The sequence below is a fragment of the Cryptosporidium muris genome, genomic scaffold, assembly GCF_000006515.1.
Source record: "Cryptosporidium muris RN66 scf_1106632373429 genomic scaffold, whole genome shotgun sequence".
In the NCBI taxonomy this organism is placed as follows: Eukaryota; Apicomplexa; class Conoidasida; order Eucoccidiorida; family Cryptosporidiidae; genus Cryptosporidium; species Cryptosporidium muris.
The window spans coordinates 14,852-38,314 of NW_002196585.1; the positions used below are offsets into that span (position 1 = coordinate 14,852).

General features: G+C 26.0%; 4 protein-coding genes across 4 annotated transcripts, besides 19 other annotated features; 2 read left to right on the top strand and 2 right to left on the bottom strand.

The window, feature by feature from the left end:
• Nucleotides 1–2: 2 nt before the first annotated feature.
• On the bottom strand, nucleotides 3–1,331 carry CMU_003690 (uncharacterized protein; the record flags this gene model as incomplete). The annotated part of the gene is made up of 1 exon (XM_002142843.1): nucleotides 3–1,331. One exon carries the CDS (start codon nucleotides 1,329–1,331, stop codon nucleotides 3–5), a length of 1,329 nt encoding a protein of 442 aa, XP_002142879.1.
• Nucleotides 374–409: a sequence feature (AT_rich).
• A 189-nt stretch (nucleotides 1,332–1,520) lies between the features above and the next one.
• Nucleotides 1,521–1,693: a microsatellite.
• A 220-nt stretch (nucleotides 1,694–1,913) lies between these two features.
• Nucleotides 1,914–1,976: a sequence feature (AT_rich).
• Nucleotides 1,977–2,020: 44 nt separating this feature from the next.
• CMU_003700 (SNF2 family helicase, putative) lies at nucleotides 2,021–5,962 on the top strand (the record flags this gene model as incomplete). Its single annotated transcript, XM_002142844.1, has 1 exon — nucleotides 2,021–5,962. The coding sequence occupies one exon, from the start codon at nucleotides 2,021–2,023 to the stop codon at nucleotides 5,960–5,962; it is 3,942 nt and encodes a 1,313-aa protein (XP_002142880.1).
• Nucleotides 2,340–2,409: a sequence feature (AT_rich).
• Nucleotides 2,835–2,860: a sequence feature (AT_rich).
• Nucleotides 2,874–2,916: a sequence feature (AT_rich).
• Nucleotides 5,963–6,206: 244 nt separating the features above from the next.
• Nucleotides 6,207–6,269: a sequence feature (AT_rich).
• Nucleotides 6,270–6,438: 169 nt separating this feature from the next.
• Nucleotides 6,439–6,489: a sequence feature (AT_rich).
• Nucleotides 6,490–7,094: 605 nt separating this feature from the next.
• Nucleotides 7,095–7,139: a sequence feature (AT_rich).
• Nucleotides 7,140–7,465: 326 nt separating this feature from the next.
• Nucleotides 7,466–7,487: a sequence feature (AT_rich).
• Nucleotides 7,488–7,541: 54 nt separating this feature from the next.
• Nucleotides 7,542–7,568: a sequence feature (AT_rich).
• A 524-nt stretch (nucleotides 7,569–8,092) lies between these two features.
• Nucleotides 8,093–8,115: a sequence feature (AT_rich).
• A 56-nt stretch (nucleotides 8,116–8,171) lies between these two features.
• Nucleotides 8,172–8,215: a sequence feature (AT_rich).
• Nucleotides 8,216–8,356: 141 nt separating this feature from the next.
• Nucleotides 8,357–8,385: a sequence feature (AT_rich).
• Nucleotides 8,386–8,524: 139 nt separating this feature from the next.
• Nucleotides 8,525–8,573: a sequence feature (AT_rich).
• Nucleotides 8,574–8,864: 291 nt separating this feature from the next.
• Nucleotides 8,865–8,923: a sequence feature (AT_rich).
• Nucleotides 8,924–9,569: 646 nt separating this feature from the next.
• Nucleotides 9,570–9,600: a sequence feature (AT_rich).
• A 231-nt stretch (nucleotides 9,601–9,831) lies between these two features.
• Nucleotides 9,832–20,490, bottom strand: CMU_003710 (uncharacterized protein; the record flags this gene model as incomplete). Its single annotated transcript, XM_002142845.1, has 1 exon — nucleotides 9,832–20,490. The coding sequence occupies one exon, from the start codon at nucleotides 20,488–20,490 to the stop codon at nucleotides 9,832–9,834; it is 10,659 nt and encodes a 3,552-aa protein (XP_002142881.1).
• Nucleotides 18,417–18,446: a sequence feature (AT_rich).
• Nucleotides 20,491–20,947: 457 nt separating the features above from the next.
• Nucleotides 20,948–21,014: a sequence feature (AT_rich).
• A 217-nt stretch (nucleotides 21,015–21,231) lies between these two features.
• CMU_003720 (uncharacterized protein) lies at nucleotides 21,232–23,398 on the top strand (the record flags this gene model as incomplete). The annotated part of the gene is made up of 2 exons (XM_002142846.1): nucleotides 21,232–21,382; nucleotides 21,447–23,398. The coding sequence occupies 2 exons, from the start codon at nucleotides 21,232–21,234 to the stop codon at nucleotides 23,396–23,398; spliced, it is 2,103 nt and encodes a 700-aa protein (XP_002142882.1).
• Nucleotides 23,399–23,463: the final 65 nt, after the last annotated feature.

Genomic DNA, 23,463 nt, shown 5'->3' on the forward strand with positions numbered 1-23,463 from the left:
TATTACCGCTTTATTGACTTGTAGATCTCTTTCATAAATGATGTAAAAGAAGTAGTGCCACCATCATCATTCCTACGTAAAAGGAGATCCAATTTGGTTGTTATAGGGATTCCATGTAAATTTAGAGCATAACGAACAACATTTGAAGATGTTTGACCATCTACACAATTTCTTAATATTAATTTTATATCTTCAGGAATAATTGTTATATTTGAATTTTCTGGATAATTCCCTACTATATTTTGAGTACTTATAGACTTATCTTTTATTAAATTGTCAATATAATTACTATTTTCTATTGTAGAGTTTACTATAGGATAAGGATTTCTTTGTAAATATATTTCTGTTCCATATCCTTTATCTAGTGATTCCCTTTTATTTATATTATAATTAGATATTAATTTATTAACCTCATTATTATAAAGTTCTTTTATCTCTTTATCCCCAATATTTATATTTATATCTTTATTATTCTCAATAAATGTCTCTATAGGTATATCAAATATATTTGTATATTCATAAACTTTTCTATATCGTCTTTGAGAATCAATATCATTTATAAAAAGTGCACAAATTGCATCTTTAAAACTTAATGTCCTACTTGGTCCTTTTGTAGCTACTAAATATTTAAATTCTTCTGGAATATTTACAATACCTAAATTAGCGCTCATATGATAAAAAAAATCAGAATCTGATAACATGCATCTATCCCACATTGAATATAATTTTCTAAAATCACTTAATTTATTTGGCGCCAATGCCCTTAAAGTAGTTTTTTTATTTCTTTCTTCTATTATATTGTTAAACTTATCATGTTTATGTGTATTTGGATATAATGCTGGAGGGTATAAATCTTGTAAAAATATTTCTGGGCAGTTTACTAAATAACTAACTGAATCTTTTTCTAAATTTCTCTTTCTTATATGAGCTATTACTTTTGAAGAACCATCATAAGAACTTTTAATTTTAACTACTGATTCCATTCTTTCAACATCCAAATATAATAATTTACAGTTAACATATTTATCTTCTGTAATTTTTACTAGGTTCATTATTGGTATTAAGGCAGGACAAGAAACTGAGCATTTTTTTGATCCTTCAATATAAACTTTCCAAGGATTATCTTGTGAACGCAGAATTATATCAACATCTCTTATACTATTACAGAAATTTTCTGCTGTCACAATTCCATTATGAAATTTATCATATTTTCTTATACAATGGACAAAAACTTTTTTAAAGATCCTTTTTTGATCTTCATCTAACTCTTTTGAAAAATCAATAATTGTTACGTGGTGATTATTTGTACAATTATTATCTTGTGACTTCATTTTCTTTTCTCTTTTTTCTTTTTTTTTATTCAGAAGTTGATCATTCAATATATACCATGTTATTTACTTATGACTTGACTGATAATACGTCATGTCGTGCATTAAGATGTTTACTTATAATCCTTTATTTAAGATTTTAAAATAAGCATGTAGGTGTTTTTTTTTTTTTACTTATATCTTCATATTTTCTATAATATATAATAAATTAAAATTATAAATATAATTAGATAATGTTGTGTTATTAAATATCCTCTAATATTATAATAAGTTAATATAATTAAGATATAATTTGAAAAAAAGAGAGATTATAAGGAAATATTATACATAACTTAATATAATTAATATTTATTATATGTTATAATTATTACTTTTAAAATCTAAGATATGTAAGATTTATTAAAAAATAGTTTGAGATTAAAATAAAATAAATGGCTATTACCCGCCTATAGAATATAAATAGTAGCTCTTTTCTACTAAGTTTCTTTTCTTCTTTTTATTATTTCTTCTTCTTTTTATTGTCTCTTTATTTAATGTAATATATTTAGCAACGGATAAATTTAATATTAAGAGTACAGTGTGCAGTTTTATTATATTTTATAAGTTAATTAATTATCTAGATATTATAAATTAGAAAAGAAAAATTTTGAACTCTGGAAAAAGACAAAGTATCAATATATCTTAATATAAATATGCATGATAATATCTCTATATTATGTGAAAGATCTACAAGAAGGTTTGCTGAATGTTTAGACTTTTGGATAATGCTTCAAAGAAATAAAGAAAGGTACAGAATAAATGATCCTCCAGAAACACAAATAATAATTAACAGAATAAAACTAATAATTCAATGTTATCGTTATTTTTATCGAGGATTTTTACCACCTGATAATATTTTAGGAAATTTATTTAGTCTTATGGATGAGAAGATTATTAGAAATGGTGATATATTTTTAACAGAAAACTCATCAGAAATTATAAATACTGATGATGAAGATTTAATAACAGATGTTATTTATAAATCAATAGATATATATTATAATTATTCAAAAAATATATATAAAGAAAAATTACTTTATATGGTAGATAAAATGATGTCAAGGAGAAGATTAAATACTAATTCAGGATATAGATTATTAAAATTGGTAGCAGAAATGAATTGTATAAGAATAAATACTTTAGATACAATTGGACCTGTATTATCAACATTAATATTATCTGATAAATGGAATGAATATTTAATTTTTCGTAATAAGTTAATTAATAAATTATTAGATCCAAATATAGATATTCTAATAAGGCAGTATATATCCTTACCTGCAGATGCCTCTAGTAGAGCATTACAAGAATCTCGACTTCTTAGTTTTTTACATTATCAAAAACAATTGAGGAATGATATAAATAATGAAGCACAATATTATGATAATGAATTTGAAATAACAAGTAATGAAAAGGAAATTGAACCTTTAAATAAATATATAATGTTACAATTTAATAAACCACAAGTAAAATTATTTAATAAATTATTTAATGGAGTTAATAAGGAATTAAAAGAAATTGATAAATATAATACATATAATATAAATAAGTCAATATATATGAATGAAAGATCTATATCATCTCAGGAAGATGATTTTAAAGATTCAATTATATATCATATATATAATCGAATTAAAGGTTTTTGGAAATATAAGGTATCTGGATTACAACAAAGTCGTTTTCATTTAATTATAGATAAAATACCTATAGTTAGGGATAATATTTTTCGTAATTTAAAGAAGAAGCGTATATTAGCAAAACATTTAGCAACAAGAGCTGCTCATTATACAATATCAATACAAAGTCAAAGAAGTGAGGCAATAGAACGTAGAGAAAGAGAACGTTTACAATTATTACGTGAGAATGATTTAGATGCATATTTGGAATTAATAAAAGAAACTAAAGATCGTAGATTACAAGAGTTAATAAATCAAACTGATAGATTTCTTGTAGAAATGGGATTAAGAGTACAAGAACAAAAGTCAGTTAGTGAAGATAATAAAGATAATTTATTAGAATATACAAATGATACATCTAGTTCGATATCACGTGTTTCATCTTATTATAGTATAGCACATACAATATCAGAATCTATATCAGAAAATCCAATGAAACTTTTAGTTGGTGGTGAATTATTACCATATCAAATAGTAGGGGTTGAATGGATGCTAAGTTTATATAATAATAATTTACATGGAATATTAGCTGATGAGATGGGATTAGGTAAGACAATACAAACAATTGCTCTTTTAACATATTTATATGAACATAAGAATAATTATGGTCCTCATTTAATAGTAGTTCCACTTTCTACTTTACCAAATTGGTTGAAAGAATTTAATATATGGTCTCCTTCCCTTAAATTATTATGTTTTAAAGGGAACAGATATGAGAGGAAGAATTTAATAAGAGAATTAAGATTAATGAAATTTAATATATGTTTAACTACATTTGATTTTGTTATTCGTGAAAAGAACATATTACAGACAATATCTTGGAAGCATGTAATTGTGGATGAGGGCCATAGATTAAAAAATTCTAAAAGCAAATTTCATATTGTATTACATGATTTTCAATCTAAAAATCGTATTTTATTAACTGGTACACCCCTACAAAATAATATTAATGAATTATGGTCATTACTTAATTTTTTACTACCTAAAGTTTTTCATTCTGTTGAAGATTTTGAAAATTGGTTTAATAGACCATTTAGTGAATTATCTTCAAGTGAAAATCAGATAGAATTAACAGAGGAAGAGAAATTATTTATAATAAATAGATTACATTCTATTTTAAGACCATTTTTATTAAGACGTGTAAAATCTGATGTATTACAAGATTTACCTGAGAAACGTGAATATATTATTAGAATGGAATTAACACCTTGGCAAAGAGTTGTATATGGACAGATTAAACAGAAAGCTGTTCATTCAATGGATATATCTAGTGGTAAGATACAATATAGATCAGTTAGTAACACTATTATGCAATTAAGGAAAATTGTAAATCACCCATATTTATTTGTTGATGAATACTTTGCTAGAAATGATGATATATTTAAAGTTAGTTGTAAATTTGAAATATTAGATAGGATGATTCCAAAATTAGTGTATTTTAAGCACAAAGTTTTGATATTCTGTCAAATGACACAACTTATGGATATTTTGGGTGATTTTTTAGATTATCGAGATATATCTTATTATAGATTAGATGGTACAATGAATATTCAAGAAAGAAAGGAAAAGATGGATATATTTAATGATCCAGATTCTAATACATTTGTATTTATGTTATCAACAAGAGCAGGTGGATTAGGTCTAAATTTACAAGCAGCTGATACTGTTATAATATTTGATTCTGATTGGAATCCACATCAGGACTTACAAGCACAAAGTAGAGCCCATAGGATGGGTCAAAAAAATGAAGTAAGAGTATTTAGATTAGTATCAATTAGTGGTGTTGAGGAGCTTGTATTAAAAAGAGCCCAAAAAAAGCTTGATATTGATCAAAAAATCATTCAAGCTGGGAAATTTAATTCAACTGAAATTCCAGATGATAGTCATGAAGATAGTTTACGTGAATTATTTGGTAAGGAAGAATTTGATAGTAATATTAAGATAACTACTCCATCAGAATTAAATAGGCTTTTAGCACGTAATGAGAAGGAACTACAGAAGTATGAAGAAATGGATAAGAAAATTTTTGGTAAGGAAATTTATTTCAAGCTACTAAATTGGTCAAAAAAAGTAGAGCTTGAAAAGAATAATGAGATTGAGATATCAAATAAAGAATGTTTAATGAAAGACAAGATAGACATAAATGAAAAGAATAATACACTAGTAGAATTTGAGCAAAAAAAACCAGAATCTCCTAAATTAAGAAAACGTGGTAGAAAACAAAGGAATTTTGAGAAAAATGAATATCAAGATTCAAGTTTTAACGAACTTAGTAGCTCTAAAAAGAACAATAATATAGATACAACAATAGATATAAGTGAGCATAGTTTACCATATATATCTTTTATGGAAGCAGCGAAGAGAATAATGCCAATGGAAGATATTCCAACATGGATTGTAAAACCTTTAAATGAGATCAATGCAGAATTAGGTTTTAGCAGTGAATCAACTATTTTAAGTAATATATCACGTGATTCACGTAAGACAAGATGTAAATCAAATAAAAATTCCTATATAGATGGAGTTAGTGAGCATGCATTTCTCAAAATAGTTGAAGATTATGAAGTAGGTAAAATAAGTGATATAAATGCTGCTTTAGAAGCTGAATTTATTAAACAGAAATCAATGAATTTAAATAGGCCTTATAAAAGAAATAAATACTCAAGTAATGTATGTAGTAGTGATTCTGATACTGATTATTTAGAAAATGATGAGACTAAATACTCTAAAAAAAGGAATTCATACAGTAGAAAAAGTACAAGTAATTCATATACATTAACAAATAAGGACTATATAAGGGAAGAATTTGGATCGAAAAAACGATTTTTAAGAGAAAATATGGACTTGAATGCTAATTTTATTGAAATACCAGTTCAGCCTAATACCCCTGAACCAGATACTTATTTTGAGCTTAGTTAAAAGAAAAGATTTCATTTGTAAGGTTTGAATATCTGTATTGAGATATTAACTTTTAAGTCAAAAACTTATTAATATAGTATAATGAAATTGCATAAAGTTTTTTTAATATCACTTTTTTAATCAATCTAATACTAATAAAATTTATTTGATTGAAATACGCAATGTAGAAAAAAAAGATTATATATAGTAATTATTTAAACAAGTACTAAGTAATTGCACAGATTAGATGAGTAATTCATATTTCATTAATAAATTTTATTGTATATTTAAAGATTTGTTAATATCTATATAATAAAGAAATTAAATACCTTTATATTCAATATTCTCAAATAACTTTTTTAATATTTACTTATATGGCTTGTATTTAGTAATTCTGTGAATTATTATATGTTTATACCTATTATTTCTTCTTTTTTCTCTTGAATATAGAATATTTAATTTATTACAATATTGATTACCTGCATTTACTTTAAAGGTATTATATTTTATTTAATATGTAATATTAATTATAATATATATTAAAATTTGTGAATACTATATCTTATTTAAATTAGACATTGAATGCCAATATTATCATTAAACAAAATGATACTTTTTTTAAATATCATCTCTGATATGGTTATAATGCTTAATATATTATGAAATTATCTTCTCTAGTAATTCAGTGCATCAATATTTACTTTTATATATGTTACAAGTTATTTCCAATTACTTCTTTTAATTTAATATTAACTAATTTTAGTTCTGGTCACTCTTACAATAGTTCACAAATGTTATAGAACTTATAAACTTTCATGAAGAGTTGTTAGCTTTTTAGTTGTTCTTAGGGATCTAATAACTCATAGCGCCATATATATATTAAGATGTGGATAGGGATTAAACAATATTATTGAAAATAACTCAAAATGCTTAGAAAATGCAGTGGATATGGTAATATAGAGTTATCAGGTAAGTGAAGATAAACTTCATAGTAGGAGCTAATATTTACTTGTTATATCTTATTTTTATATATATCAGAATCAGATAATTCTGACTCCGATCATGAGGCAATTATTGCAAAGTACTGTCCAATAGTATCTAAAAGTAAACCAACATATGTAAAATATATTGATGGTTTGTCAGCCTCGTTTGCTTTATTTATAATTTCTATAATATTATATGTAAGTTTAAATAATATGAAATTAGTGACATGTATAAATAGATTCGAAAACAATTTATATATTTCAAAATTTTAGAATATTTTAGAATTAGACATATTTTTGCTTTTATGTACACTTGGCTTGATTGGAAATGTCATATTTTTGGGTTTATTGAATTTTTGGTAATCTAGGAAGAAGCATAAAAATAAAAAAGTGCTTGGCTTACTCTGGATATGATACAAAATTATCAAATAGATCTCAAGTGACATATTTTATATATAAGAAATTGACATATTACTGTACTTTAAAAGCTAAAAAAAATAGATAAAATATTTGCTTTATGTTCTTATGAAGAATATAAAGGAATTTTATTTTATTATAAATTACCTCATACCTTAATAGATGATTTATTTCGTTAGGTTATGAATGAAAATTTGGCCTAATATTTTTTTATTTAATTATTTATACTACTAGATGTTTATTTTGAGAAGTCATTTATATAAGACTATTAAGATTTTAACTCTATTTAGTACTATTTAATGGAGTTTATTAAACTGAATAAAATCTTTATAAATGGATTATCCCTTTAATATATGGTATATTACTATTCTCAAGTTATCTGCCCTATAATCTTAAATAAATTGAGTGATATATTTATAGTTAATTCTAGTGTTTATTCATAAATATACTTTAATTTCTTATGAAGTCTTAATTATTAACACTTTAGAAAACTCCACTAAAACTATAGATTTTTGTTAATAAATGTCCTTATAATAGTTTTTAATAAGCTCCAGTTATATATTTTTTGGATTATTCTAAATTAAAGTATTATTGTTACATTATCTAAGGAATTTACTGAAGAGTTTAATAAAATTTGATAACAATTAAATATATGATCACAAGGTGTCTTCCTATACTCACCTTTTAATTAATTAAAGATTTTTACTATAGAAGAATTTTCTGAAAAAGAAGTCAGGAGATGTAACTTGAGTTTATTTTTTATTAAATATAATAGATGGAGATCACTTAAAATTTATGAAATTTCTAAATTTGTTCTAATTCACTATTGCTATATATATTTTATCAATAAATTTATTATTTTAATTAAATAATAGAATTGTAAGCATAATATAAGTTGATATACTTATCTATTAAGTATATATTTTAATATTATAGCACTAAATTGAATATCTTTTAGAATTAGCTGTGATGAAATATGGATAATTATTGAGTTGTAGAATGAATATTACATTACAATAAATTAATTTTATATTTAAAATATATCTAGATTACTCAATTTATTAATAAGCAGTACTTTGAGCTAAAATCATGTATAAATGAAATCAACAATATTATATTAAGCAAATAGACGAAGAATGAATGAAAAGATTTAATAAACTACTGTAAATTACAACGAATAGTGTAAATTTTTAATAAATATATTTGAGTATTAATATAGTATTAAAAAATATCCCTAAATATGAGAAATATTAAAAATGAATAACAAATAATATGCTAAACTTGTCGATTATTTATTATGTAAAATACAATTAGCTAAATTTGGGGTCTGCATAAACTAATTAACACTAATGAAAAAAAATAATTTAAAGTATTTAAACTCAGCCAAATTGCTTAGGATAATTTCTAAACATATTAGTGAAATATGTAGCATAATTCTTAGTAAAAGGTTCACAACTTAATATATAAACTATTTCTAACTTTTGAATAAAGACTAGAATTAACCATTTTAATAATACAAGTTCATAAATATATAAATTAAACTTATTTTAATTTTAGAAATAATCATCTTATTATAAATAAAGCAATTTCAATTACTAAATATCGACTAAAAATAAGATATTAGTTTCCAGGTGGTGATATTCAATTTCTTCTTTTCTTCCTAAATTATAAACCAAGACTCCTATCAGTATATTTCTTGAAGACTATTCAGAATTAAAAATTAAATTCGAGACTTTACAAATATTTAACAAAATTTAAGAACTTTATTTAATTTCTTTATTTAGTGAGATTTATTCCAATTTAAATTTAGAGATTTTGTTCCGCTTATATTGTGGAAATAACCATTAATTTGGCTATATAATCATTTAATCAATTATACAATTCTACCTGAAAATAGATCCTGTTTGCTTCTATTTAAAGATTAAAAGATTTCATATAATTTATTTACATCACAAAACTACCAATAAGCTATATTCAACGAATTTTGTTTTAAATTTAATATATGAAGGTATATATACTTTAGTTTAAATATTTATATTCATTTAATGTAACTTATAGTGAATTTATTGGTAATAATATATTTAATCCAATAGGAATATGTCATATTTTAGTTTCTATAGCTTTAATACTAGACAAAAGAATTGAACAAAAAAACAAATAGTTATATATAGCCATTTTAATTATATCTTATAAATATTGAAGTTTGCAAATTTACTAAATATTTGTAGTAAATAATTTTGTAAAATAATATATATAAATCTGAGCTGCCTTTTAGTTTTAATAGAATACATTATTACATAACTTTAAAAGTGTACCGATACTTCCAATATTTCTAATAATTCCCCTTTTTCAATAACTTTTTTTTTACTAAAGTTTCATCATCAATTCTGAGCTAAGATACAGATAAATTTAAACTTTTTTAGTGCAAATATTGGATCATGTCAATATATTATGCTCATAAATTTATAAAAATTGCAATAAATATATTTTTCATCTAAGATCATAGAGAGATTGATCATTAATTAATATCTTGTTCATTTGAGATATGTGTGAAAGTTTAACTGGATTTATTTGTTCACATGTATATATTTTTAATGGGATATTATTAATAAACTCAATAAGCCTGCTCCAGTTATTCAAAGTAATTGTATCATCTGCTTTGTTAATGCAAAAATTACCTCTTAAGTTCCACATTTCAACTAATTCATAGTAGTTTCTCATGTATTCTACAGCGGATGATTTAGATAAACTATTCAAAATATCATCTAACTTTTTTCCATCAAATGTATCTTTTTTATTTCTGCAGTTGTGGTATATTTCAATAATGGCACTTATGGTATCACTATCCAGGTATCCATACAAACCTATATATTTTTTTATGAAGTCGAAGTTTCCTAAAATTATAGATTGTTTAAATAATATACGAGGCCATACTGATAATACTACTGGGCCATAAAACATCTCATAAGTAGATAATATTATTCCTACTATATATGGGCTAGAGCAAATTTTTTCATCTAATACTGTTACAAATAAATTTTCTATGCTTAAATTAAATAAAGTAATTTTGGAATTACTCTGATTCTTAAGTAAGTTCTCTTTTTCTTGAATTGAAAGTAATCTTGTAATTTCTTTATCAGAAATTATACATTTTAATTGATTAGATATTTCCGTGTGAAGATTTGTATCAATTTTCTGCTTATGATTGTTTGAAGATTTAAAAAACTGTATAAAATGTAATTGTAAGAGGAATATTCCAGAAAGATTCATCACACTTTGGTACATTTTTTGATGGTTAGTCAATTTCAGTATTTTACAACAATGTACTAAAATTCGGCATGCTAATAGAATATCATATTCACCACAGTCAGAGTACATAAAATTTGTTGAATATTTCCATTGCTTTGATAAACAATCTTGAACTAGATATTCAACTAGAATATCATTACAACCGACACTATGTAAAAGTGCTAGATTTGATAATGATCCCTCTAATCCTTTTTTATTGTAAGATTCAATTAAATTCCCTACAACTCTCAACATTAATCCCCTAGATGAAATAATATTTGTGCAACTTAAATCTAAATTTGTGATTGAATTTATATTTAAAGAGTCCAATATTATTTGAGAGATTAAATTACTTGATATATTTTCGAAAATATTCATTTCTGGGAATTCCAAAATGATATTTCCAAGAGAAATAGTATCTATTTGACTTTCATTAATATTAGATATAATATAAATTAGTTGATCAATGCAATTTGATGCTAGTAATTTATGGGAAGTGCCACTTTCACAACTGCTTACTCTCATTTTTTTATTTGATCCGATGGTAAAGCATAAATAAGCCGAAATAACTATGTAGAGTTTATATGTGTATGAGCAATTCATGTAATCTAGTTTATTTTTCAAATTCTGATATTCACCCATTAACTTTTGTCCAATATTTATGGTGTCATATATTAGTATACAAATGTTATTTAAAATATATATTAGTGACTTGGAATTTAATTGGCAAGCTTTTATAATACAATTTGTTAACATACTATCTATATCTGAAGTCAGAAAATAGGGATTATCATTAATAATATTCTTAAATGATTTTATTATTGAATCGAAGTCCAAAGATTGTAATGGCTCATCAGTAGTATCTCTTGCTTTTCTAATAATTGCCAACAAAAGTATTTCCTCAAGAATAATGATAAAATTAGGAGAATAGAATAAAGTAATTATAAATTGAGAATTTGCGTTGTTGATATCACATTTTATGGTTTCAAAGTCATATGGATCACTAGAAACTCCCCAATTCTGTACAAAATCCATGATCAGAGATTTTATTTTTAAAGATGGTTGTGTGTAAGCTTTATTATATGATAGCTCATGGGTAAATTGAAATAAATTAAGAATAGATTGTATTCTAGAACAAAAAGTAATATCAAAAGGATAACATTCTGGTTTATCATACTTAGTATTTATTTTAAGTATATCACTCCACAGAAATGGTGTTTCTAGTTTAACTGTATTGTTTTCATTAGAATTTATCGAAAAATATACATTACCTCTTAATAACCAAGATGCAATTATGTTTTTAAAAGCTAATAAAATATATTTTGTTTCAACAAAAATATTAACTATTATATCCCATGTTTGATTATTCCTACTTAATGGAATTGGAGCAGCTAGTACTTTATTAGCAGAAGTATCTACTGATAATATGTTACAATTTACTTTTTCTAGTAATCTTTTCTCTGCTTGTGCTATCTTATTTGCACTAGTAGGTACAAATCTAAAGATAAGTTCATCACAAATTTTTAAGTTGAAAGCATAATCAACAAGTTTATTAATAGAATCCACTATATGCATTGCATCAACTGGATAATCATTAGCCATTAGAGAATTAGGTATATGTATGTTAAATGGAGATGCAACAACGAGACTTTGAAAGTTAAAATATCCAGAAGGAGTAAATAATATTGCTTTTATTTCCTTTGAAATACATTTTTCAAACAAATAAAATATCTCTTCAGAATACTCTAAGTGGATATCTTTAATATCTCCACTTGATAATTTTATTGTTTGTAGTAGTTTTTTGTAAAATTCTAGCTTGGTTGAATCATTAAAGGAACTCATCAATACAATCAATAGCTTAGAATTTGCATAATATATACAATTTTGTATATATTCTTCATCAAAAAAAAGTGGAAGTGGGATGAGTTGCTGAACTCTACCAGTACTATTGAGTTTGCTTCCTTCATAGCTCTTGCCATTGTAAAGTTCAGAAGCCTCTCTAAAAATATGCAGTGAAATAGATAATAAAATTGATTGATCCAAAAGGTTAAGTAATCTTTCACATCTTTCGGCAATGTACCAACAAAATATTCCCATTTTAGTGTACAAATATGGTGCTAATAATGGTGATATTTTGTAAATAACTTCAAAAGTTATCTTAAGTTGTTTCCAAAATACTCTCCTAATATAATGTAACCTGATTGAGCTCGTATTAAATAATTCTGAATGTGAAAATTCAAGAAAATCAGATACCAAATCATTTAAGAAGGATTTTTCTAGAATAAGTAGCATATCTGAATGGGTATTGACATTTGAGCGTAATATTGTCAGTTCACAATATTTAATCAGTAACTGATACTCCCCAAGCTCATACATATAGTTAGCTATATCAATAGGAGCCATAGATATCCATTGCTCCAAATATTTATTTATGCACTCATTGTTTCTAAATATTGTAGCTAATTCAACTATGTTACGTCTATGCAAATATTTAGATAAATCAATAGAGTTTCTTCCTGTAGGCATTGTAGTATATATATTGTAGATTGAGTTCCATAGTATATTATGGTTTACAATAGATAATTTTGGAATAAAGGAGTTTAAATGATGTTCAAAGTATAATAAAATAAAATCGATAGAAGGTGTGTAATGTACGTTGTTTTCACCTTTAAATGTAGTTTGGTTAATGGCTTTGCAAAAATATTGCAATAAATTTACACATTCAGCCATATTATTTTGATTCATACTTTTGAAAATTCTGAATAATATACATATAAAGGAGTTCTTGCCATAAAACCATTTTGATAATCTATAAAGCATTTGGTATTGATTATAACGTGAAATCAACTCCCACAAAAAAATAGTGGTTTGATCACTACCAAATCCAGTTTCAAAGTTATAAAAGAAGTCATTGTATCTCTCTAAAATAGTTTCACAAATTGGTTTATTTAGGAATTGATTAGCTATTCTAGAAGTTTGTAATTTCCGGAAGTAGGTGAATGTCTCTTTATGGCTTTTTCCTATCTTCAAATGGTCTATCTTTATAGTTCTTGTATTTATTATCTCTTGCATTGAGGTAACTATTTCAACAACTTCTCTTTCTATAGTAGATGAACCGAAGTAATTGCTTGGATAAGCTGGTAATAAACATACTTTCTCAGTAATAAATTCATCTTGAAGTTCAAAAATATGCCAACATATATTGATAAATAAATAACAATTTATGCATAATTTAATGAGAGAATCAAAAGTATCCTTTTTCAAATTGTTGAGAAAGGAAAAATTACTCAAAAGTATTGGGAAAATGAGTAGTATAAAGTTGCTATTCATCCATTTGATACATTCCTGTATTTTGGCAAATATCCACTCTAGAAATTTTTCAGATAAGCTGAGATCCATTTTATTTAATTCAATCATTTTGCTCCACATTAATAACTCAACAAGTAGATTTTTATTACAGTTAGTCAAGTCATTGATATCTTTTATTTCTTTTTTACTTTCAGTTCTGTTATCTTGCATATTCAAGGCTATTTTTAAGTGTCTTTGTAATTGAGGATATGCTGATATGTATTCTATAACAATATCTTTAACTGTCTCAAAGGGACACTTTTGAATATCACATTCATAAAAAAAGGGTATCCACTCGCCTTTGCTTGCCAGTTCATGTAATAGTGTCAGTGAACGTGGCAAATCATGTATTCTGCAAAATGCTGCAACGAGTTGCCATATAGGTATATGAGGCAAAATATCATTTTCACTAGTCTCTGTACCTATGTCATATGAGTTTCCAGTTGAGTATTGAATATCACCATCAGCCCATGCTGCTTCTTCAAGCATTTTAAGTGCAGTAAATAATGCATTTGAGTGGCTTGACGAGTGGTCACGATACAAGTTTTTTTTTAAAGGAAGTAACAATGAAGAATTCGATAAATTTTTAAAAGTCTCACTTGTTTTATGTGGACCAAATTGAATAAATAGGTTCCAGATTTTAAGAATTATACTGTAATTATTTTCATCAACTTCAATATTACTTTTATATTCATAAATGGAGGGTAAATGTTGATCTGAGCCACTTTTATTGTTATTAACATGTATAAGATGACTATATATACACCTAGCAGCTTGTACATCAGTGCATAATAATTCCGTTGGAAAGTTAAGTAAAGAAATAAAAGTAATACAAGCACAAACTATCGGGTCTCTTGTAAAGTTTCGCAGTGCCAACTTATATACAGCAGAGTATAGTTCAATTTTATCTTCTGTGGATAAAATTGGGATATATAGAATACTCTCAGGTTTTCTCACTTCTCTATAAGCTAGTTTATATCTAATTGATAGCAAATGCAGAGCCATAAAAGGGCGACCAGTTGCTATATAATGCATTAATGGTAATCCAACAAGGGTTTCCTTTTTAGAAAATGTACCAACATGTCTTAGTATTGAGTCAAACAACTTTTGTGAATATTGGAACTCATTACTGTGAGAAATATACATATTTTCAATATTATTGAAGTGATCTTGGCTTATATTAGCTAAGTAGTTTAATATTTGTTTAACAAAAGGAAAGGTATTATTAGAAATATTTGGAATATCCCCAAATCGTACTATACCATCTTCTCTTTCAGTAATGTATTCAGAATTATTATCTTGATCATAAACTTCCATTTTAAGTAGATTGAAGATATTAATTTGAAATTCGAAGTTTCTTGCTTCATTATTTTGAAGGGCTAATAAGAGTCTTGGGAAGTATTGCTTTAAAAAATTTTCTAAAGAAGAAAATGAAATGAACCAATTGTCCGATTCTGGTAACTTTGTTAATTCTGATATATTACTAAATGGAGCAATAAATATCAGACCTAGTACCTGCAAAATAGTTACAGGTTTGCAATTTAGCAAGTCAGAACTATCTATAGGACTGTAATTATCTAGTAAATATTCAACAAGTGTGTTTAGAGGAATCAGTAATTGATTGTTGCAATTAATTAAGTTAACTAAGTGCTGATTTGTTATTTTATCATCAGTACTTTTCAATAGTAATATTGAGCTTTTGTATAAAGAAAGAAGTGGCAATTTCTCCAGTCCTAAAAATTCATATATAATCATTTTATAATCATTAAGTTGATTATCTGAATCAATTTGGTACAAGTACTCAAGTAATTTTGTTAATTGACCATTTTTAAATGGTATCCACAATGTTGAAACATATTTACGAAATAACTCTTTGCTAAGTAAATATGGTAAAGACTTAAATTTTTTTATTGAAAGATTTACCCAATCATATTCATATTTGTCTGATATTTTTTTAGAAAGTATAAAATGGTTCAAAATATATTTTTCATTAAGATTCAAAGTAACGTTTTTTTCAGTTACAAATATTTCATCTTTTAAGTAATCTGTAGTTTTGTATAAGATATATTCTAAATCGACAGAATTGATTGCAAAACATGAGTCAAAAAATACTTCACTTAAAAAGCATGTCATAACAGGATAGTATCTCTTAATTTCTTGGATGATCTTGTCTAAAATATTAGCCTTAGACTGATTACCAAATATTGTATTTATTATATCAAGAGATTTCTTTAAAACTGAGATTGAATGCCACATGCCTCGCCAATCATGATGGGAAATTAGATAAGCAAAGACACTCGTGTATATTTTCTCCGTTGTAAGAATAAAATAGTGACATGAAGATTCACATTCTAACAATTCATTTGATTGTTCTTGAGATATTTCGTGTTTAAAAAGTATCAAGTATATAATTGAATATGTTAGTGCTTCACTATGCTTAAAAGGTCCCTTGTTTCCTTCTAAAATATGTTGCCATAGTGTGTAAAGTTGTGAGTATGACTTTTCTAATACCACCCTACAACAAGTATCTATAGACCACTGTTTAACAAAATTTAATGATATACTCATGTATCCACTGTAGTCATAATTTGCCATTTCGTTTCTTTGCCTTGTTAGTTTAAGCCATAACCTACCACCTTGTTTAGAAGTGAAGTCTGAAGAGCGATTTTGTTCAGGTAAAGTGATTTTTTCAGCTTTACTCTCTGCTAAAGATAAACTATTCTCTGGTTCAAAATCTTCTTCAAATATACTGCTGCACTTTTTGCAAACTGAGTAATTTAATACTATTATTTCCCCACTAGATAAACGTACAGAGTTTGCTCCTTCCTGTTCAGGTATATTCATGTGACCTTCAATAACATTAGTAATCATATTTTTATCAGTTATTTTACTGAGTCTAAAAGAACTTTCTTTAGATGTTAAATGTAGCTGATTAAAGTCTTCAATATCAAAGCAACTTAAAAGTTCCCACTTCTTTATTATTTCAGTAGAAAATTGTGAAATAAAGTAGTCTTGATTTATGTACCCACTAACTTCTGGAACTGAAGAAATTATTGTTGAGTCCTTATTATATTTATCTGTTGATATTTTCATTGTATCATCATATGTTAAGGTTAAATTAGGTCTTTCTTCACAAAAAGAGCTTTTCATAGATGAGGAATTCTCGATCCCATAAATGCCACCTATCGGATAAATAGGTGATGATACAAAAGGACTATTTATATTATTTACTTCATTATTATATATTTCGGTACAATTCTCAGTATAATTACTTTGAAATTTAAAATTTAGTAAATTTGGAGTGTCTGAAAGTGGTGAATCACCTCTTAATTCAGAAGAATTATTTAAATAATAATCTATATTCCCAAAACTTGGCATTTTTGAATTTAAATATGATAAATTAAATGTGTTTGTCCATACACGATTTACTTCTACAGAATAACAAGAATTAGGATATGCAGTTTCCAGTTCTACAAGAAATTGAAACCAGTGGTACTCCTCTATGCATAATACATGTTTATGGTACAAGTGATTAATAAGTCTTTTACGAAGATCCCTACGAAGAGTATAAAGTGCTATTGCCTTTATAAACTGAGAAATATTAATTCCTAAGTTTCTAACTATGTGAATAGCTAGAAATAGAGCGTGACTTTGTTGAGAAGAGATAATATTGTATACTTCACTGAATACTTTCTTCATGAGCATATTCACTTTACCTTGAGGATATTCATTTAAATATAAGCTACATAGCGTAGGAAAATGTCCAAGTATTAATAAGTTACAAATATTCCGATGCTTTTCAATGAATGTGGAAATACTACTTTTTTCCTTAATTGCAGTATTATTTTTATAGTTCGGTAACTTCTCATTATTCAACATTACATATCGTCTGAATATTCCTGACAACCTAGACAATTTACTTAGAACTTGAAAAATATCCTTTGATTGTAACCATGCACTATTAGAACTCACTATTTTTATTTTATCCAAGCAAAATCTAAGGCAAATTCTTGAGCAAGATATCTTAAATTCAAGTGATAAGCAAATCTCAGAATTATCTTCTAAATAATCTGCTATTCTATTCATAGCTCTTACATGTAAATCTAGTGGTATGTTGGTAAGGGAACTTGCAAGTGTATCAAGTTCCTCATTTCTAATACTTACTTCTACTTGGGTCATGAGTAAACTTGCTAGATCAATTTCATTGAGTTTACATAATTCAGTAGCAGCAGTTAGATGCTGAAGAGTTATCATAGATTCCATTATATGTCTTAAATTAACACTACTAGATAGAATACAGATGCTATCTGATAAAGTTTTAAATCTTTTTGATTTCTCTAATTTATAAGAATAATTATGGAGACAGTCTTTATAATCAAGTATCTGCTCCTTTTGAGATCTTATCAAATAAAACTGCTGAATATTTTTGTTTGAGTATGTTATTAATAAATTGTAAAATATATTAATATGATTATGCTTACAAGATTTGCCAATATCAAAATCCTTAAAACAAATTTTTTTGATTTCATATCTTTGAGATTTTTTGTTCACTAAGAGGTGTTCATTTCCCCATTCTTTTGTTGAAAACTGAATCAGAATTGAAAACTGCAAGCATAGAATATTTATAAAGATTATATCTTCTGTGCAAGCTTCAAAATTATATTCAATATCGTTTGTTTTTGGTAATATAATGATTTTTGCCCATTTCGAATTGTTATATAGAACATTTTCTTTTTTTGTTAGTATACCTTCATTACCTAAGTGTAAATCTAACAACTTAATAAGTATTTTTATCGAATCATATAAATCACTTTTTATATATATCTTGCTTAATAACTTTTTTTCATAATTAATTATTAATGGAGCCATCTTATATAATTTTAAAGCATTTTCAATAGATTTAAGATTCCATTCACAATGATCTAATACTTTTTTTTTTTTTGCTTCATTCCTTATACTTAATAAACACCTATAAACAATTATATTCATTAATGAATCATCATAAATATTCCAGTGAAGCCATTTAATATTAAAAATCATCGTCCAAAAAGGTGATCTCTTGCTGTAATCAGTAGTAGCTAGAAATTCTAAATAATAGGAAGCAATAGGATTCAAAAAAGATGAAATATTTGACAACGACTCTTTATATTTATATAAAATGAACCCTTGTGGAAAAATAGTTAAATTGTGATAATCAGTATTTAATTGGACATTTGCTATACTTCCTTGACCAATTTTTATTCTATCAAGAAATTCCATTCCTGGATCTAACAAATAATCATATTTTGAAACAATTACCTCATTATATATTTTGAGAGTATATAAAACAGAAAAACTACAAAGTAATTGGCTAAAGTAAGACTCCAAATCAATTATTAAGCAAGCTGTTCCATCATTCATACTATCTTCCCTAAAGTAAGGTACAATACATAGACCACATAATGAAGGTAAAAATTTAATCTCAACACAATTATTTTTAAATTTAGCTATAACTCCAGAATTATCCAAATAAATTTGATTATATTCACTGAAATAATGATCCGTTAAATCAATACAATGAAATGCAACACCATTCAAATAATTCCATATCAATATTTGATAACCATTAGATAAAAAACAGGCTAACCAACCTTCTTCAGTCGTTAGACCACTAATTTGTACTAGAATATCAGTTTCTGATTTTTCTGTCTGTAAGTAGAACCTACGTTTTACTCGGAGGGAATCCCTAAAATATATATCAGTAGAAAGAAAAATATTGTTTGCAATTAAAAAGCAAATCCCAATATCCATAGAAGGATCACAGCTTATTTGAATTGTTTTATAAGAGAAACAAGTTGAACAACTAGCATTCCCAACTTTTAAATCTGCAGAAATAAATCTTTTTTGAATATAACTAGTAGGAATCCTAATAAAACTTATTGCTTCCATATACTCTAATTCTTCCTTCCATTCTATCGTTAAATAGCTAAAATTGCATGAATTAATTCTTGTATAATCTTGGTCAATAATCTCCAATTCAATTATTTTAGTTTCAGTTTCATTACAATCTTGCAGTCTAAAAAAAATAAATGTGATATATTCTATATCGCCATGTTTTCTGCAAATTGGACAATAATCAGAACTTCTAATTCTATTTTGTTCCAGTATAACCAGAGTTGGAATATTATCAAGAGTTTTTTCATTGTATCTAAGTAGTGCTTTAGTCCACATAATATTACTCACTTTCGTTATCTCTTGTACTGTTTCAAATATACAATTTAACTCCAAACTTCTAAAATTTACCTCTTTACCATAATTCTTTATTGAGTCCCCAATATCAAATGAAAATAACCTTCCAACAGTAACATTTCCACATAAACTTAAGTTTGCAGCTAGAGATGAATCATGAGACAGCAGAAGTTTTCCCTGGTCCAAATTTTTATCACTATTTAATAAATTTGTTATTAGAAATGGGGAGTTTGCATCAACTGAAGAACTACCTGAATATTCATTATTAGCTAATTCTGAGGTCATAATTATATCATTTATCACGGATCACTAAAAAATACCAGATAAAATCAAATTAACATGTCACGAGTTCTCAAAAATATATTATGCGCTAATTTTATAACTACTCCTATTTAAAAGGTTTGGAACTACTCTATACTAATATATCCTAATAATTTCAAGTTAAATAGCACATTTCCCTTGATATTCACTTTAAAACTAGGTAGACTTCTTTCTTTAAGCTTGTTGAATCAATAATTTGTACATACTTTAATTGCAGCGCACCTTTTTTCTTGTAGCTAATTGTTACTTTTCACTTGTATCTAAGATTTTCGCAGTTATATAAGTATACATATTGTATAATCATAATTATACGATTAGTTATATAGATCAAATTTATTAAATGTCAACAAAGAATAGGAAGGAATATCATGAAATTTATAGTTAATTTAGATGGTGTCTCCTTTTAGTCTTCCACCCAATCTTTTTTTTTTTAAAGAAAAATAAAACTTAATCTATTAATATTGATATGTAAAGATAAATATATAAATGAGAATTTCAGTGTATTTGAACCTAGAAAGTTATGGATATTTTATTAGGTGATATTGAGGGTTATTCTTATCTAGGTAAGGCCCAGCATCCTATACTGTTACACATTAGCTTTAAGGTAAAGTCCAAAAAAAAAGCGCGTAATAGTAAAAAGTTACTAGTGAAGCATAAATTTAGATTTCTTTAATTTTTTATATACTGAAGGGTATTTAGGTAAATATGAGAATTTTAGAAGAAGAAAATTTACTGTCAGATGAGGAGGAACAGATAAATCGCATAGGTAATGTACCATTAAAGTGGTATGATGAATTTGACCATCAGGGATATACAATAGATGGAGAGAGACTATGCAAGATTTTTGGAAAATCAGGTATGTTAATTATTTATGTTAATATTATAGATCTTTTATTAGTATTTTGAATAATCTTTTTTAGATTCCGAACTACAATCATTAGTAGATTCAACTAATCCAGATGCTTGGAGAACTATTTTAGATATAAAAAATCAGAAAACTACAAAATTAACAGATGAAGATTTAGAAATAATTCAACGAGTGTTATCACATCAATATGTAAATCCAAATTTTGATCCAGAGGGTTTCATAGTAGATTTTGATAATAAAGAAGATAAAATTCTCCCAGTGTCAAACCGTCCTATTGCTAAGCGTGGGTTTGTGCCATCAAAATGGGAGACAAAGAAAATAAATCATCTTGCCAAACTTATACGAATGGGAATTTTGAAACCAAACAAACATAGAGAAGAGGAAATTTTTGATTTATGGGGTATGGAAATAATAACTCCAGAGGGGAATAATTTGGCTACATCAAAAAGACCAGCACATATTCCTGCACCAAAACTTGAACCACCATCCCATAAGTTTAGTTATAACCCTCCAGAGGAATTTTTAATGACTCCTGAGGAAATATCTAATTTACAAGAAATGGATGATAATGAAAAGGATATAATTCCACAAAAGTATGATTGTTTAAGAAGAGTACCAGGGTACAGTAACCTAATTTTAGAAAGATTTGAACGTTGTTTAGATTTATATTTATGTCCAAGGACAATAAAATTACGTATGAATGTAGATCCTGAGAGTATTTTACCACCTACAATTGATACAAGTTGTTTGAAGCCATATCCTACACATGTACGTGCAGAATATGATATTGATAGTATCCTAAAAAATAATAACATAATAAATAGTATCAAGACTCCCATTTTATCATCTGTATCTACTGATGGACAATGGATTGCTATAGGTTGTGGAACTATGATTACAATATTTGAAGTTATAACAACACGTCCAATAATATCATGGAATACTTATGAATGGAGTAATGAAAGTAATATACTTAATAGTAATATACATGAATCTGAAATTGATATATCTAAAGTTAATGATATAGAAGCAAATAATATTGTAACATCTTTAGCTTTTCATCCAAGATTACCAATACTAGCATGTGGCTTGGAAGAAAACTTATATATATTGGTATTAGAATTACCAAATGTATCTTATCATATAAAACAAAAAAAATATGATTGTAATTCAATTGCATATTTAACACCTGCAGAATTACTTACAGAAGCAAGTAATTTATTTAATAAAGTTGAATCAAAATCTATGACTTTGCTTTCATGGTCTAAATGTGAACCACTGTTAGATATACCTATGATTAAAGTAATAATTAAAGTAAAACATCAAGCTATCATTAGACAATTAAATTGGCATAGAAAAGGTATATATTTGGTATCAGTATGTCCTAAATCACCATCTCCTTCACATCGTATTATTATTCATTCTATTGATAAATGTGCTTCAATTAAAGTGTACAAAACAAAGGGTTTTGTAAGGGTAGTTCAATTTCATACAATAAACCCATGGCTTATTATAGCAACACAAAGAAGTATACGAATAATAGACTTATCTAATAGTAGATCAAGTACTAAAAAATTAAATGATGATAATTCTGCAAAACAGTTAGTCAAGAAATTAGTTGGTATAGAAAATCCGACATGTTTAAGTTTGGACTATTCAGGACAATATATCCTTGCAGGTCAAAGTAATGGAAGAGTAGCGTGGTTTGATCTAGATTTAGGAAATCAACCTTACAAACTTTTAAGATATAGCGAAACTACAATTAAACAAATCCAATTCCATCCTAATAAGTCTATAATGTTTTCTGCAAATAGTAGTGGAGATGTGAATTTATTTTATTGTAATATGCCTAAAGATATTATAAGTAATCCTGTTCTTATACCATTAAAAGTTCTTAGAGGTGCTCATTCTAACCTTAGAAGTGCAGTTTGGCATCCAAAACAACCATGGATATTTTGTGCAGGTACTTTAAATTCCTCTAAAGCAGTTGTTCTTTGGGCATAGATGTAAAAGACACCATATAGTCAATTTCTATTAGTTTAATAAGGATTTAATCCTTAATTAATAAT